Raw genomic sequence first — 18092 nt, 5'->3', positions numbered from 1 at the left:
GCTGCCTTAATCAAGGAGGGCCTGGCTTATGGAGAGTAACAGTCCAGAACCTAAAAAGTCTTACCCTTAAAAAAGTTTCCTTCAGGGCTGGAGAGATAGCATGGATGTAAGGCATTTGCCTTGCAAATGGTTTGAATCCCAATATCCCATAAGGTCTCCTGAGCCTGCCAGGAGTGATTTCTGAGTGTAGAGCCAGGAGGAACACCTGAGCACTGCTGGGTGTGATCCAAAAACAAAAAACAAAACAAAACAAAAACAAACAAACAAAAAAGTTTCTTTCTATGCTGAACTGCTCCTTAGGACTCGGAAAGTTTTCTTAGAAAGATTTAGGGGTGCAGTGGCGGTTCCTCTGAACTCTAAACTGTAGTGAGCCAACAATCAGAGCCATTTCAATTGATCTGCACAGCCATTCATTCAACCACAGACAATGTGTCCAGAGCCCTTAGCAGTTCAAGGGAAAATGAGTCCTACACCCAGAGAATGACAACCAAGTATTAAACATGCTATTTACTTACTGCAACTGGTATTTTTCCATTAAAAAAAAAGATGAAGAGGGACCAGATCAATAGTATATAGCAGGTATATACTATCTTGCATGAGGCCAATCCAGGTACAATCCTGGGCATTTCATATGGTCCCCTGAGCCTGCCAGGCAGGAATGATTCCGGAATTTAAAGCCAAGAGTAAGCCCTGAACATTTCATGTCACCCCAAATTAAACAAACAATTACAAGAAAAAGAAGGGACTTGCCATCATATGTCACATATTTACAACTCTAGTTTCCTTCTAAAACTCAAGTGTAAGTAGAAAAAGTAAGTTTCTGGTAAATCCTACAATCCCTTTAAAAGAAAAGGAAAAAAGCAAGCAAAGAACTCAGTAAGGCGCCATAGGGCACTAATAAGCTCTTCCTACAAACAAACAACATACACTATTTCTGGGGCTCTCTACTCATCTTAGTATGGGAGCAGCCAGAGATAATAGGGACCAGTAAGTAGGCATGGCTGGTCTTGTTAAACACGAGTTTCCTAAGGCAGGCACAGTAAATATTTAGCTTGCAGGCATCCCTGGATGAGATAAACAGAATGTTTCTTCTAGCTGTCAGAAAAAAAAACAAGGGATTCACTTACTTTGCTCTCTTGGCCATTTCGTTTCCATCCCACCGAGGGCTGTATGGGTAATTTTTCTGGGCCTGGGAGTAAAGCTGACCACTGTTGGTGAAGTGGTAAACAGATTGGAATGTGAGAGTCGGCTGGTCTCGAGGGAAAAACAGGGGCAAGTCAACTGCAGAGACAAAAGGAAGAAAAGGCAGGTTAGGGTTGAAGTGCATCCATCAATCTCTTTTTTTTGGGGGGGGGGGGGATTGGGGTCACACTCAGTGGAGTTCACACTCACACTCTGCACTCAGAAATCACTCCTGGCAGGCTCAGGGGACCATATGGGATGCCAGACTTCGAACCTGGATTTGGCCACATGAAAGACAAATGTCATCCCTACTGTGCTATCGCTCTGGCCTAGCTCCTAGCACTCATACAGGTGGAATCTGAATGTTGGCCTCTGACTTTGGTTGGACCCGCAAATACTGGCTGAGGCTGAAATTGGGGGAATGGAGAGAGGGACCTTCCCGGCCTTCAGACTCCGCAGAGGGGAGAATCAAACCCAACAAAGCCTGAAGTGAAGGTGCTGACAGGAAGCAAAAATGGCTACTGAGACTGGGCCCTTGTCCCTGGGCCCACCCCGTGCCCAGAGGAGCCTGTAAGAAGTTTCTATTCTGCCACTACCTCCTCCCAGGCAGACAATCATGGAGGAGGTGAAAGAAAGAAGAGCATAGCATTTAGGAAGCAGCATCTGACCCAGGTTCGATTCCTGTCACCACATGGATGCCAGGCATCACCAGTTGCTGGTCTGGTGGTCCCATGTAGCTCCCTGGGTGCCCACACAACATCACCTCCTTGGGCCCTGTTAGCTTTGATGACAGGTCTGTTTGTCAGAGGACTGATGGTGGGGCCCTAGACCTCTTGGGCTTGGAAAGGATGTGAAGAGGACAAGAAATCATCATCTTTGTGTTCTGAGGCCACTAGATCCATGCCCCTCCCCGGTACAGTAACCATTTTATTTCCCATCAGGCAGTGGGGCAGTTTCAAGGTTCCCTATGTGCCTCCAGAACCAGTGGGCCCTTGGAAGAGACTGAATCAGGAAGAGGTACCCCGGGAAGTGAGGCAGTGGCAGTGAGCCCAGACTATGGAGTCAAGTGTTCAACAAGTCCTGAGCATGTCGCCATCAGTTTACAGTCTTTGCATTTTCTTTAAGACAAATCATATAGATATTTATAGAATGAAGAGAATAGATATGTCAATACTAGATCTTTGTATGAACTTACCTACTTCGAAGACAAGGAGGTGCTATACTAGTTTATTAGCTGGGAAACAGAGAGGGCTGGAATACATAGCCCATCCCACATACACGAGGCCCTGAGTCTGATCTCCAGCATTAATTGTGATTCCAAGCCAGTACGGCCAGGTTGAATATCATTGGGAGCAGTGCTTAGGCTCTCTGAGAACTACTGGGCTTGGGAAATCCCCTCTAGCCCCAAAGAATAAGAAACAAAAATTTTTGAATGTCCATTTTTACAGAGTACTTTTATATCCTCTCATATAATCTGACCCTTAAAATTCTAGGAAGCAGGTAATTTCTTTTTCACCATCGGCACTCGGCACATGAGCAAAAAAGACAAATAATTTGCCCAGATACCAGGGAAGCAGCAGCAGACCTCAGATGAAACCCTAAGCTGATGGTTGTCTCCGATGCTCAAGGAGACTGGACCAGGGCTGCAGAGATGATACAGGAGGAAATGTTCGTGCCTCGCGATGTTCTTGCTCAATCAGATCATTTCAGTTCATTCCCAGTCACTGCACATGGTCCTCTGAGCACTGCCAGAGATCACTCCTGAGAGAGAACCAGGAGTATTCCCTGAGCACTGCCGAGTGTGGCCCAAGATGCCCCCTCTCAAATAAATAAGTAATAGGGGCAGGAGAGATAGCATAGCGGTAGGGCGTTTGCCTTGCACATGGCCAACGCAGGACGAAAGGTGGTTCAATTCCCAGCATCCCATATGATCCCCTGAGCCTACCAGGGGGGATTTCTGAGTATAGAGTCAGGAGTAACCCCTGAGGGCTACAAATGTGACCCAAAAACAAACAAACAAACAAAAGTAATAAATCAGTAAGTGCATTTTAATGAAAAACAAAATAAGGCAAAGACTATTGGATTAGCACTTAAACTTCCTCTGTCATCATTCCATCCTACTAAGTAAGCTCCAGCTTACTTACTTATAGTATTCTATCTATTCCATAAATTCATCTAGGGGCATCGTGAGGGGAAAACACGAGAAGGATAGTCAGACATCTAATAATGAAAATGATGGAAGAAGTTTAAGAGTGAGATGAAGTTACCATAAAAAGTCAAGGTAAGGGGGCGGAGCAATAGCCCAGCAGTAGGGCATTTGTCTTGCACATGGCCAACACAGGATGGACCCTGGTTAGAATCCCAGCATTCCGTATGATCCCTGCCTGCCAGGAGTGACTACTGAGCACAGAGTAGAAGTAACCCAGGTGTGACCCCAAAATCAAACCAAAAAAAACCTAAAAATAAAAAAAGTTGAGGCAGATTCATTATCTGTTCCCATGCCGGTTTCGGATGATGCTTGACTTGGATTTGAGTGCTCTGAACACCCAGAGCTATTTCTTCAAGGAACAAGCCAGGTTCAAAGCAAACCTAACGAAAATCAAGAAGTAGAGAGCAGCTGAGCTGGCAGGTCCCGCAGTGTTTCTGACTCAGCGTTAGGGGTTCTCCCTGTGAATCACAGCACCCGCTAAAGTGGGGTGCGGGACTTGTGTTTCCCTCTCTTAGTGATTTCCCCCAGTCTCAGCAGACCCGTTTGTGCCAAAGCAAAGTCTCGTTACTGACACACTGACACATTGCAAAGGTACAAAATGTGGGAAACAGATTCAGTCAAGCGATAATTCAGCCGAGAAAACCCTTTGGAATGCGGTTCAGCTCACAGAACACAATTGTGACATCTTTGAAAACGATGCCACTTTAGTGAAATAAAAAAAAAAAAGCTACTTCCTAAAATTCAGCGCACATCTTTTCAGATTACTCATGTCATTATTTTCTCTGGTTTTAGAAAATATTGCCTGTTGGCAGAGACGCTGACTTGGACTATAGCTGTATTCTATGCAATTTAGGTAAACCCACAAAAGTAATTGATGTAATATTATTTTATTTTTTAAAAAGGCAGTAATTTGAAATAATGGAGGTCAATAAAATAATGAAAAAAATTTAGAGTAAATACAGTTCTTATTCAGAATCGAAGTATTCTGAATCACAATAGTGGTTTCTGAGTTTTTAACAGTCATCTTACATTTGGAAGGACGCTATGTGTTCTGTTCCTGCTTCTTGGTTTTGGGGTCATACTTGGTTGTGCCTAGGGCACACTCCTCAGTGCTTGGGCACCTTATGGGGTGCCTGGGTTTGAACTCAGACTGGCCTCATACAAGACAAGAGCCCTATCCACTGTACTATCTCTCCGCACAGTTTCTGTTATTGTATAAAACACAAGTTGATACTGTTTTGAGATGCTAAAATATGATTGTTTGTTTGTTTGTTTTGTTTTTGGGCCACACCGGCAGTGCTCAGGGGTTACTCCTGGCTGTCTGCTCAGAAATAGCTCCTGGCAGGCACGGGGGACCATATGGGACACCGGGATTTGAACCAACCACCTTAGGTCCTGGATCGGCTGCTTGCAAGGAAAACGCCGCTGTGCTATCTCTCCGGGCCCTAAAATATGATTTTTAAAAACATTATTCTAAACCATTCATTTTGACACCTAAATGCCCAATTTGCATTAGAGAGACCATTCAAATCATGAATGCAACCTTTATTTATCTATGCAAGTGAATTTTCCTGGTTAAAAAAAGAATGCACATGAAGCTATATGCTGACATACACCACAATTCTCAAACAGCCCTAATTACATGCATTGGGGATAGTTTTCAGGAAAAGCAGTGTTAGTTGAACCAGTAATGGCTAGAGTGCATCAGAGATGCAACTGCTAAACCATCGATTGATTCACATAATAAAATTCAAACAAGAATCAGCTCAATTTAAGTAAGCCGTATTCTCTTGGTATCAGTCAATCCTCCTCTATATAGGGAGAGATTCTTTACCAATGTCCCACGTGAAAGGAGCCAAGCATTAAAATGCTCAGGGGGCTGGAGAGATAGCACAGAGGTAGGGCGTTTGCCTTGCATGTGGCCGACCCAGGACAGACCTGGGTTAGATCCCCAGCGTCCCATATGGTCCCCTGCTTGGGCGCAGAGCCCTGAGTAACCCCTGAGCGCCACCAGTGTGGCCCCAAACCAAAATACTTATGAGAAACACTTTGCCAGGTTGTAACCCACAGCTTTCATAAGAATCATTTGAAATCAGAAAAACAAACGAAAGCAAACCAGTTTTTTTCTTTTTTAATTTTTAACAATATCTTTTTTTTTTTTTTTTTTTGGTTTTTGGGTCACACCCGGCAGTGCTCAGGGGTTATTCCTGGCTCCAGGCTCAGAAATTGCTCCTGGCAGGCATGGGGGACCATATGGGACGCCGGGATTTGAACCGATGACCTCCTGCATGAAAGGCAAACGCCTTACCTCCATGCTATCTCTCCGGCCCCTTAACAATATCTTGATTTAAACACTGTAGTTTACAAGGTTCCTCATAATACAGTTGTTTTTCCCACACAGTTACAGAGTTGTTCATGATTGAGTTTCAGTCATATGGTGTCCAACACCCTTCACCAGCACACAATTCCCACCACCAATTCTCCATTCCTCCCACCCCACCATCTCCCTTGCCTGCCTCTGGGGTAGGTAGACCTTTAGTTTCTCTCTTTCTCTTCTTTTTTTTTTTTTTTCCTTCTAGACACTGTGGTTTGCAATATTGTTACTGATGGGATATCATGCCTATCACTTTATCTCCTCTCTTTGAGAGTGCTCATTTTCAACTCTCATTATCCTAGGGGTTCCTTCTCTGCTCTAACTCCACTCCCCTGCTCCTTATGTGGCAAGCTTCCTACCATGGACTGGTCCCCCTACCCACTGTGCTATCACCCTTGGACCCAGTCTGCTTAGTATTACCAGGCCTTTTATTTTAATTCCATAAATGAGTGCAATCACTCTGTGTCTATCCCTCTCCCTCTGACCCATTTTGCTAGTATAATATTCTCCATATATATCCATGTATAAACAAATTTCATGACTTCAGGATTCTCTGGTCCCAGTCACAGAACTGGGGTTCTCAGGCAGCCACCAGCCCCTGTGGCTTGGGGCAGGAGCTCAATGCACCAACAGACTGTTATTTCTCTCAAGACCAAATGGTCTGAGATGGGCAGACACGATTTCACCTTCTCAAGAAATGAGCCAAACATCCCTTCCAGAAACACATTTTCCTCCTGGCAGTCCATTAAAATCCTATATGAGTTCATAAGACTCTAGACATTCCTTGCCTCACTTCTCCCCAAATCACTCACTTGACCCCAAACAAACAAAGAACCAACCACCACACAGTTTGGCGGTGGTGAGTCCACAAGCTGTGAGGGATTCAGCACAGGTCTGCAGGGTTGTGACCAATATGACAAGATGAGGAAAAGGTGCATGAACAGTGAGTAGTAAAAACAAACAAACAAACAAACTAGGAACTCAATACAAAGGAAAACAAGAAGGGAAGAAAGAACAGCAGGCTTAGGACATCACAATGAATCCCTGTCTGCTTTCCAGCATGAATCAAAAGGCTTGGCCTGCCTGTCCAGCTGTTGAGGGACACTCATACCAATGATGGCACATTGGGACCCCTGGCACTCTGCGTATCTCCAACGTGGACCTTCTCCAATCTTCCTGTCCCCAGGTCTGGGAGTGTTGGACATTCTTGCATAGCTGCCCACAAAACTAGGCCTGGCACTAGCTCAGCCTTGTTGAGAAGGCCAAGAGGAAGTTCGCTGGGGGTCTTCTGCAGACCAGTCTGCTGAGGACAGAGGTAAAAGGACAAGACCCCTCTGCACCCCAGCTCCCACAGCCTGCTCCCCTTTCTCATTCTGTTTACAGATTTTCTCATGCACGTTTTGCAAGCTCAGGGGCTCGTGGCTGAACCCCTTCCAGATTGAGAGCAGGTGACATGGACCAGAGGAACAGTAGTTGAGTTGCAGAAGGCCACCTGCCCACCTGGCCACTGCTCGGCTCTGCTGGGTCCCACCAAGATACTCAGGACTGAGCCTTTCAGACCAGCTGCCAGGGCCATCCAGAGCAAGGCTGTTTCTTCAGCTTCTGGGCAAGCAGGCCAGCTAACTGCAGAATGCACTTCAGAAATATTCCCACTAATCATGGTTAAGAGGCCATTCGAGGCGCGTACATAGGAAAGTTTGAGTTTTCTGGAAAATTCAGTTATGTGGGCTAGTTCAGAGCTCGAAGAAATGCCAAACAAATGAGGGGTTAACCATAATTGTTTCCCCAAGAATCGCATCATCAAATAGTTTCATCGTTATTCACCAGGCAGCCATTATTTCGTGTCTCCAAGTTTTCCTGGGATTTTTTTCCTGGGCTTCCAGTGAGAAGTGAAGGAACGGGGGTGGGGGGGTGGGGGGTGGGGCTCTGGGATGGTGGCTGGAGCTCTACTCCTATTTCTAGGCCCTCTGCACCTCTCTAGTTGGCTTGAAGTCTCCTCTGGACACCCACAGGCTCTGAACCCCCTGCCTGTCACCTACCACTTCCTGAATCACAGGGGCTACACCCCTCACTGTCATACTCCTGAGCTATTAGGAGAACCTGCCCCCAATCAGACTAACTCTGCACTTAACCTTTAAGATACCTGAAGCTTAATGCATAGAAAGCTAAATGCCATATGGTCAAAATTCCATCTATGAGAAGCAGAAATGTCAGGAGGCTGGATAGATAGTAAATACAACTTGCTTTGCACATGACTGGCCAGGACTCAATCCTGGCACTGAAAACAGTCCTTGGGGTACCACTAGGAGTGAATGAAGAGTCAGGAGGAACTTTTGAATGTCGCCGGGTATGGCAAAGAAAGAGCAATGTCTCCCCATTCAGAAGGGTCCCTAATTATGGCCTTACAAAGAAGATGGTGCCTCCTTCTACCATCAGCATGCGTCACTTAAGGGACACTAGACATGAACCAGATTTCATTAAACTGACTTCAAATTACCACTCTCTTGCACATGACTTGGTAACAGATTTCCTCCTGTAGTTTCAATATTACTGAATTCAGGCCCGATGGTGCTTGAATTTTGCCCTAAATTCTAGAAATCCTAATCTGGAAGAAAACAGCATGAGAGAAAAGATGGCTTTGGGGAGTCTCATAAAAAATGGGATCAAAGGATCATTCCACATTTATAAGTGGTGAAAACAAGTCAAGATACTTCACGTCTTTGAATTCCAACTTTTTTGCAAAAATTTTTTCTCTTTTGCACCTGCAAAATGAAGTTAAGATTGTCTCGTCACAACGATGCTGGAAGGATTAAACGAAACCCCAGCAGGCATATCTCCACTCCCTTGCCTATACCCCTATTTTTCTTTGCTGCTTTTCCCCTTAACTTTCCATGGCGTTCCGCAGATGTGAATTCCTGACAGCCGCCACAGCGCTCACATTTGACCTCGTTTGATGAGAATCTTTCTAATCTCTTTACATGCCTTCTTCTCTCAGGAAAGTAGGCCAAAAGCAATTTAGCGCTTCCTTTCCTTTTTCTTAGTTGTGGGGCCCACGTTCCAGAGCTGCGGGAGTGGGGGGGCACCCTTCTTCATGCTCAGGAGAGCGACACTTGGCAGTGCTGGGGCTCAAACCCAGGACCTCTTAGGCCACATCCCCAGCCCCAAGTTAGCCTTTTCTTGATGAATATCTGAAAATATTCTTCCACGCCATGCCTCATGCTCAGGGAGACTTAACTGTCTCTTCCACAAATCCCTCAGACCTGAGGGTCATATACCCACCACCTCATTGCTAGTAAGATGTGAGGTTCCCTTGTGTGGTTCCACAGGACCCCAGGACTGCTGCACATGGCATGCTACTGATGCCAGTCAGACACTCTTTGCCTCAATGACTCTTTCTTTGGCCTGGCCGGTTTCTTTTTCCAGTGACTCTCCTCAGAAGGTCAAATCTCTCTCAAAAGAGCCATCTCTTTCTTGCCTCTTCTCCTCCATCTTCTCCCCCCAATGTGTCTCAATTTCTCTAGAGTGGAACGTGGTTGGTTGACTATCCACACTGTGGCGCTGAGGGAGGGCTGTGGTGCTGGCATGTTGCTCATGTCACGGGGATGGCCGCCCATTCTGGCTGTTTCTACAGGCATCTTTGGGTTCCTTTCCCCCTCTTCCTTCCCCTGCCCCTGTGTCCTCCCTTCTTTTTCTCATTTTCTCCTTCCTCTTTCCCCCTTTCTTTCCCGCTTGCCTCCCTTCCTTCTTCTCAGGTTTACAGCTGTCTCAGAGAGTAGAAGGTAAGAGAAATCTGGCTCTCTATATGTTTGCTTTTCAGGTATTTTATAGATACAAATGAGTCATTCCGTCACCCAGTGAGACAGTCACATAAAAGTGTCAGAAGTGTCTCGAGACAAAAAGGACAAAGAGCCAACACTAGCCAGAGAAGTGATTGTAGAAGAACCCAGCAAAGCTGCTCCCTCCACAGATTTGAGGTTCTCACCTGGACGACAGGAGATAGCATCAGCGAGTGGTTCACTCAGCAGATGCCTGTCCCCCAACAAACCCTCCTGCTTCCCCCAAAGTACGTCAGAAATGATCCTGATATGCTTCCCGAGAGGAGTCATTAAAAACCATGAGTTTCTAAGATCTGAGGCCATGGAGAGTTTATATTAGCCTTCCTGGTACTGAGTATAGTGGAGAGACAGACAGGAGACACAGGGAAAGCTCCTAGAATGGAAAGAAAGGCACATCGATGGGAAGTTCCAATCGAGACCTCACTGAATTGATAAAATATGGGAACAGAGAAAACCAACTGGTCTTGTCAAAAGCAATGGACACTGGGAACTTTCTGTTGTTGACAAGAATCTGATGCTAGAACCTCTTGTGCAGTAGAAAGGAAGGGCCCCCCACTTCCATATTGAGCGTTGCCACTAGGGCACAAAAGGCCTGAGGCTGCAAACATGGTGATACTTCCAAAAGTATGTGTGTGTTTTAGATGGGTGTGTATTAGAGGAGAAAACAATAACAACAACAAAATATATCTTAAGTCAATTTAGGCATTTCTTGCTTTTGTTTTTGACCCGCCCTAGTTTATGCGCTTTCTATTCTCATAAAGAGAAAAAAAAGCAGTGGTGATGGATCTCCACAGTAATAAGTGTGTCCTGAGCTTCTGCAACTCTGGGTCTTGGAAGCCAAGGTATCAATCCGTGTTCTTCTGCATGGAGCCCAATATTCTTGACCTTCCCTGACCTGGAGAGAGGCCTTGGGCAAAGTGACAATAGAGAGAGTTGGACCTATGGGTATACATAGGGTATACATGGGTATACATAGACTAACATGTCTCAGGACTTCTAGGTGATCAGCAGGATTATGATGATGGAGAGAGAGGGGAGGAAAGGAGAGAGAGAGAGAGAAAGAGAGAGAAAGAGAGAGAAAGAGAGAGAAAGAGAGAAAGAGAGAGAAAGAGAGAGAGAAAGAGAGAGAGAGAAAGAGAGAGAGAAAGAGAGAAAGAGAGAGAGAGAGAGAGAGAGAGAGAGAGAGAGAGAGAGAGAGAGAAGGGCAAGAAGATCCCGGAAAAGGGTGATTCTGAAGAGTGATAAAGAGGGAAGGCAGGCTGTACTGGGAGAAGGGCTCCGGCCATGCACACTGGTGTGGAGATAAAGAAGCAAACAGGTCAAGAGCTGCAAGATGGGCACTTTCTCACGAGCAGTGCTATTCCTGGCCACATACGGGCAACTGTCCTGTTTCTCCCCTCCAGTGGGTCAGATGTTTTGCTATAATGTCAGCTCCCAGTATAGCTCAGATCCCCCAATGTGAACAATGGAAAGTGGAATGCACAAGTCAGAAATGAGCCAGATGCTCAGATGGCACAGTGGGTCAGGCATTCCTATCATACAGCCAACCCAGGTTCAACTCCTGGCATCCCATATAGTCCCCAGAGCATGGCCAGGAGTGATTCCTGAGTGCAGAGTCAGGAGTGAGTCCTGAGCATCATTGGGTATGATGCAAAACAACAAACAAACCCTCACACAAAAATAAAACCAATAAACAACAACCAAAAAAATCAAAGTCATCAGGGCAGGGAGCCACCAGCTGTGCCAAAGCCCTCCTGAGACTAAGATGTAGTTCTAGGGAATATAGCAGAAAGCCCACTGCTGTCATCTGGGGGGGGGGTCATTTATCCAGGGCCCCTTTCATCTCTGGACCACAGAGAGTAGAGCTGAGATCGGGATGTCCTCATAGTGGGAGAGGGACAGAGAGTAAGTCAGGAATTAGTCAAGGTGGAGAAATGTGTGGGAGAGAGAAAGAGGGAAAGAGAGAGATACCCATATCTGGGAGGCAGAGAGAGAGAGAGAGAGAGAGAGAGAGAGAGAGAGAGAGAGAGAGAGAGAGAGAGAGAGAGAGAGAGAAGGGCAAGAAGATCCCGGAAAAGGGTGATTCTGAAGAGTGATAAAGAGGGAAGGCAGGCTGTACTGGGAGAAGGGCTCCGGCCATGCACACTGGTGTGGAGATAAAGAAGCAAACAGGTCAAGAGCTGCAAGATGGGCACTTTCTCACGAGCAGTGCTATTCCTGGCCACATACGGGCAACTGTCCTGTTTCTCCCCTCCAGTGGGTCAGATGTTTTGCTATAATGTCAGCTCCCAGTATAGCTCAGATCCCCCAATGTGAACAATGGAAAGTGGAATGCACAAGTCAGAAATGAGCCAGATGCTCAGATGGCACAGTGGGTCAGGCATTCCTATCATACAGCCAACCCAGGTTCAACTCCTGGCATCCCATATAGTCCCCAGAGCATGGCCAGGAGTGATTCCTGAGTGCAGAGTCAGGAGTGAGTCCTGAGCATCATTGGGTATGATGCAAAACAACAAACAAACCCGCACACAAAAATAAAACCAATAAACAACAACCAAAAAAATCAAAGTCATCAGGGCAGGGAGCCACCAGCTGTGCCAAAGCCCTCCTGAGACTAAGATGTAGTTCTAGGGAATATAGCAGAAAGCCCACTGCTGTCATCTGGGGGGGGGGGTCATTTATCCAGGGCCCCTTTCATCTCTGGACCACAGAGAGTAGAGCTGAGATCGGGATGTCCTCATAGTGGGAGAGGGACAGAGAGTAAGTCAGGAATTAGTCAAGGTGGAGAAATGTGTGGGAGAGAGAAAGAGGGAAAGAGAGAGATACCCATATCTGGGAGGCAGAGAGAGAGAGAGAGAGAGAGAGAGAGAGAGAGAGAGAGAGAGAGAGAGAGAGAGAGAGAGAGAAAGAAATGGAGAGAGAAAGAAAAGAAAGAAAAAGAAAGAAGGTAGGAGAAAGAGAGTGAGGGAGGGAGGAAGAAAAGAAAGAAAGAGAAGAGGGGGAGAGAGAGAGGGAGAGAGAAAGAGAGAGAAAGAGGTATTTCAGCAGCCTGGACACCACAGCCCGCCTGTCTGCAGAAATCCTAGTCGCGCGAGCTGTCATCGGTCCATCCGTCCAAAGCAAGCGCCTCCAATCCAGATTCACTCTCTGCTGGGGCAGTGAAATAGCAAGGAAATGCCTGAGTTGCACCAGATAAAGTGGGAAGAGACATTTTCCTAGAAGCGATTCCAAGATAAGTTGCTGGTACTTTGGTTGCTTTCTAGGTTCCCTTCTGTCTGGTGGAAGGGACAGGAAGCCGCTTATCGAGTGAGGCCGAAAGGCCGGTTGAAGAAGGCCTGTGCTTGGTGACATGACCGCCTTTACTGGTCTCGATTCTCTCATTCATGAAACCAGAAAAAAAAACAAACACCCAAGCTCCAGGTCCAGAAGGAAGCATGTGGTACCTTGCCGGGCACAGAGAAACTTGCTGCGAATCAAGGCCAGAGCCTCCCGGAATGTCGGCAACGGGGCAGATCTGGGCTTGAATCTTCCTCTCGGGCTGCTAGCAACCTGGGTGACCTTGGGCGACCCCTGGTTGGAAATCTCTGAGTCTGGGATTTCTCCTTTTCAAAATGGGTAATGCCTACCTTGGCTGTCTTACATAATGCAGTGAATACATGCAGAATACTTGGCACCTAGCAGCCGGCCATAAACGACACCTGTTATTATTCACTTTTCTCCTAGAAGCGATTAAAACAACAAACACGCCCGGCCTGCTGCACTGTCTTCTCCAGAGCTAGCTGACGTTCCGAGGCAAAAATGCAGCCCAGAGGTGAACAGCGGCTTGGTGTTCTTCTCATCACACTTTCAGGTGAGTTTAGTCCATGGTACTATTGGAGGCCAGTTCAGCCCTTAGAAACTCATGTTCAGGGACCAGAATGGTAGCACAGTGGCAGGGCATTTGCCTTGCATGCGGCTGACCCAAAATGGACACTGGTTTGATCCCCGGCATCCCATATGGTCCCTTGAGCTAGGAACAATTTCTGAGTACAGAGCCAGGAGTAATCCCTAAGCGCCGCTGGGTGTGGCCCAAACAACAACAACAATAACAACAACAATAACAAAAAAGATACTCGTGTAGAATTGACAATCTTTCTTTGGGGAAAGGAATGGAGAGAAAGTCTGATGCCAACTAGCTCTTTGGGTCTCTGGTGCTTTGCTAATGCACCATTCCCCCATTCCCAGTGGAGTGACTCTTACGGTAAAGGGCTTCCCTCCTCCTCCTCCTCTCTGTTTTTCTGTTTTTTATTTTATTTTTAGCTAAGCCACATAAGTCAGTATATGGGCTCTTTGAAAAGCAGGAATGGACGCAATCTTCATATATTTCAACGGGACTGCAAGTGATGCATGTGGGCTTTTGCCTAGGGGCATTGCTTCTGGAAGGCGCAGGGGAGATCCATAGATGTGAATATTTATGTTCTTCTCTTAAAAGCCGGGGCCGGAGAAATAGCATGGAGGTAGGGCGTTTGCCTTGCATGCTGTAGGATGGTGGTTCAAATCCCGGCATCTCATATGGCCTCCTGAGCCTGCCAGGAGCAACTTCTGAGTGTAGGGCCAGGAGTAACCTCTGAGCACTGCCCAGTGTGACCCAAAAATCAAAAACAAACAAACAAAAAAAGCCGATTCCAGGGACCTGAGTGATGGTGCAGTGGTAGGGTGTTTGCCTTGCACTCGGCTGACCAAGGACAGACGGAGGTTCGATCTCCTGGCGTCCCATATGGTCCCCCAAGCCAGGGACAATTTCTGAGCACAGAGCTAGGAGTAATCCCTGAGCATCACTAGGTGTGCCCCCCCCCCAAAAAAAAAGAGAGAAAAGAGAAAAGCCGATTTCAATTATTTGAGAGAGAGGTGCTATTGCTGTCTGTATTGTTCTTTCCAATCCAACTAATACAAAGGGCACAACAGCCTAACCCTAACCCTAGGCCATCAGGCTGAGGCAGCCCCCTGACTTAAAGCTTGCTCGGCTCCTCCTTCCTGATAAGAAGGAAGAAGAACCAGAGCCAAGTCAGGGTCAATTGGGGATACAACACCAATGGTTCTTTCTCCCTGTTGGCTGTGTCCTGACAACTGCACTCCAGGAAGTTCACAGGAAGTTTACTTGAACCTCTCCAGGGTCTGTCACAACCGAGGCTTCACTCAAGGCACCCCAGTTCGGAGGGGACTTGACATCCATCTGGCTGTCCACTTGGGAACCGATCCAATGTGGTGACTTCTTGGGCAAGTCCAGGGTCTCGATCCCAAAGCTCATGAATGCTACTGGCCTTGTCTCCCAACATTTGGGTCCCTCCAGGAGCTAAGTCCTGTGACAACAGCAGATCTTTGTACAGGACAACCTCTCCCTGTAGACAAGGGAGAGGCATACATAGTGGTTTTTTCCTCCTGTTTTGTTCTAGTCAACATTTTCTTTAGGTTGAAAAAAAAAAGGGGGGAAGGAAATAGATATTTATCAAACACCTACAGTATGCTGGGCACTTCTGCCTTGCAAGTGTCTCTGATGCCTCGATATGAAGGAGTAAGTTTGTTGTGGGGGTGAGCCTGAGAACTTAGCTGCAGACCCCAGACCCCAAAGGCCTGGCTTAGCCCTGGCCTGTCTGGGTCTGTGGCTTGGATTCCCTGCTTGTTTCTGACCTTCGGAAAGAGTGGGGTTCTGGCTGGCCTGACCACTCAGGCAGGGGTTCTGGCCTCTGACTGAGAAAGTTCTCCATGGTCTGAGACAGACAGAGGCATGCAGCATCAGAAAGAGGGCGGGGGAGGGGGGCAATGGAAGTGGACAAGCCTGTCTCGCGGACCTTACACGTTGTGTTTCCGGGTACAGCAGTGTGAACTGCTAGCGATTTTAGTTTTGATGAGGTCCAGGAGGACTGGTCCATAGTGGAAGCCTGTGACAAGGCGGGTAAGGTGGGGATACCAATAGGACAGAGAAGAGACCACTATGACAATGACAGTTGGGAACGATCACTCTGGACACAAACTGGGTGCTGAAACGAGGTAAAGTAATATCGTGATATCCTTTCAGTAAAAATACTACAAACCACAGTGTCTAAATGGGAAAGTGTTTGCCATAGAGGCAGGTTAGGGGGTGGGAGGGAAACTGGGGGACATCAGTGGCAGGAAGTGGATACTGGTAAAGGATGGACCTTGAACACTGTGGGACTAAAACTCAATCAGAAGTGATTTTTTTTTTTTATTTTGGGCCACACCCGGCGTTGCTCAGGGGTTACTTCTGGCTGTCTGCTCAGAAACAGCTCCTGGCAGGCACGGGGGACCATATGGGACACCAGGATTCGAACCACCTTTGGTCCTGGATCGGCTGCTTGCAAGGCAAACACCGCTGTGCTATCTCTCTGGGCCCCTAAAACTCAATCAGGAACCACTTTATAACTGCCTAGCATCCCTTGGTAATTCAATTTAAAAAAAAAGTCTCCACATTTTCTTTGTGAAAGTTTCCTTTTTCTTATTTCTTCCTTTTGGTAAGAAATAATGTGATGGCTCTGTTGATCTTTGGGGCTTTACCTGACACCCATGCTCTCTGCCTTCCCCCCTTAGCTTCTACAGCAGTGCAGCTCTTTGCTTCTTCTATTTCTTTTAACATCTGCACTGCTTAGCAGCCCCTCATGTTAAACCTCAGCGGAACCTATTAAAGTTGAAGGCTATTAAAGCTCAGCTTTTCTCCTCCACGAGAAAATTCCAAAAACTTCCAGAAAGTTCCACCAATTGATCAATACTTTCAGAATCTCCATATCTTTTCCTCATGCTCACCCGCACTTCATCCCGATCACTGAAGAGGACTGATGAGGGCCAGAATGTGAATCTGAGGGCCGAGATAGGTTTTCACACATTTTCCTCTCATCTGTAGTCTTCAAGGTGGTCTCTGAGCCCATTTGGAAATTAAGAGCAACAGAGAGTAGCTCGTTCACAGATAAAGTTCTATGACATACTTGGTCCTTGCCAAGCCTCCAGTTGTTATTTATTTATTTATAAGAGAGAGATGTGTTCATTCTATGATCAGTAGAGACAAAATGCATCTTCACCATCAAAAGTCACAACAGTGAGCAACTCCAGAGTATGGCCAACACGGAGTCACCAGTGTTGTGAGAGAGGATTTTAATGGCATGGCTAACCTTGCTCAGGACTCCGATTATAAAATTAAAAAACGAGGGAGGTCATCCAGCTGGAGGGGTGGGGGAACTTAATGTGTGACCCCAGCACCCACTTAGACCCTTTATTTCCTGGTTAAACCCCCCCAAAACTTTAAACAGACCTGACGTTAAAGAACAAGAAGGCCAACAAATGTGGGTGATGGAGAAAACACACCCGAGCTTTCAAATTTAAGCCCAGTGTCTTTGGTGCCTTTAGAATATTTTACTCTTGGCCAGGGAAGAATCAAAGCACAGATGTGAAGAGGGAGCCACTGCCGGCTTATCACTTTGTGTCCCACAGACTGATTAGAAATCTCCCTCCACATTCCAAACCAAGCAATCCCCTCAGCTCCTCACTGAGCTGTTTGTCTTCAAAGGCTGGTGGCTGAGGGCACTTGGGGGAAGGATTTGGGGGCCATATTTGCTGCCACTGTGGACACACAGTAAGGGGACTGTGCAGTTTTGAAACAGAGCAGTACATTTCACATAGTCGAATATCCTTTCTGATGAACTTGCCTGAGACTTCACACCTCTCCCATTGCAAGTCAGTTTTGTGTAGAAGTCCATCTACCCTGGAAGCAATTCAATATATTTTTCTCTCTCCCCGAACTGTTTTCCTGTTTGTCCAACATGGAAGCAGCTATATTTCTTTCACTCAACCACTTTTCTAGATTTTCTACACATTGGTGGGACCCACCACTACTTTCTACAGACTATGGGCTCTGGTTACAAGACGAAGCTTTGCACACAGACTCAGTTTGCTCCTATATACAGAGCCTTTAAGGACTGACAAAAAGGATCTGATTAGAAATAAAAGTAAAAGGGCATTCCAAAGGGCTTAGAAGAAAGTGTCTTAGACCCAGTCACACCTCAGAAGAGCCTGCCAGGGCAATTTAACCTTGTGCATGAAGCCCACTTGCTGCACTCACCAGAAAACAGCTCTTCTCACCAGCCCCACCTTATTTCTGATCCCCTTCTAATTCTCTCTGTGAGGAGAATATCTTTGTTTCTGCGAGCCAATGGTTCAGTCTAGGAGGATTATTATTGGTCCTGTGGAAAAACAGGTTTGGTTTTGGAAATGCTCAACTTGCCAAGTCATCACTGAATTTGGGTTAGTGCAGCAGAGTTAAACTGAAGTTGACCCAGAAGTGTTGGAACTTTCTGAAATGATCTCCTGGAGGAGAAAAGCTGAGGTTGTAGCCTTTAGATTTAATTGGTCCCTATGCTAAGGGAGGTCATTTGCACAAGCGCCCGTGTTTTGGGAAGGAAGGGTCCCAAGAGGAAGAAGCCCCACCCTGGAACCATCATCAGGG

General features: G+C 46.6%; 1 protein-coding gene across 1 annotated transcript in view; it reads right to left on the bottom strand.

Annotated features, from left to right (window-relative positions):
* BABAM2 (BRISC and BRCA1 A complex member 2) overlaps positions 1-18092 on the bottom strand; it is a 448631-nt gene that overhangs the window by 26838 nt on the left and 403701 nt on the right. The window contains 1 exon segment of the mRNA XM_049784238.1: positions 1128-1281. Coding sequence (XP_049640195.1) covers positions 1128-1281 — 154 coding nt within the window.

Source organism: Suncus etruscus, chromosome 12 (genome assembly GCF_024139225.1).
Source record: "Suncus etruscus isolate mSunEtr1 chromosome 12, mSunEtr1.pri.cur, whole genome shotgun sequence".
NCBI lineage: Eukaryota > Metazoa > Chordata > Mammalia > Eulipotyphla > Soricidae > Suncus > Suncus etruscus.
Note: the sequence above shows the minus strand (reverse complement) of the source record. Positions and strands in the feature narration are given on the sequence as shown.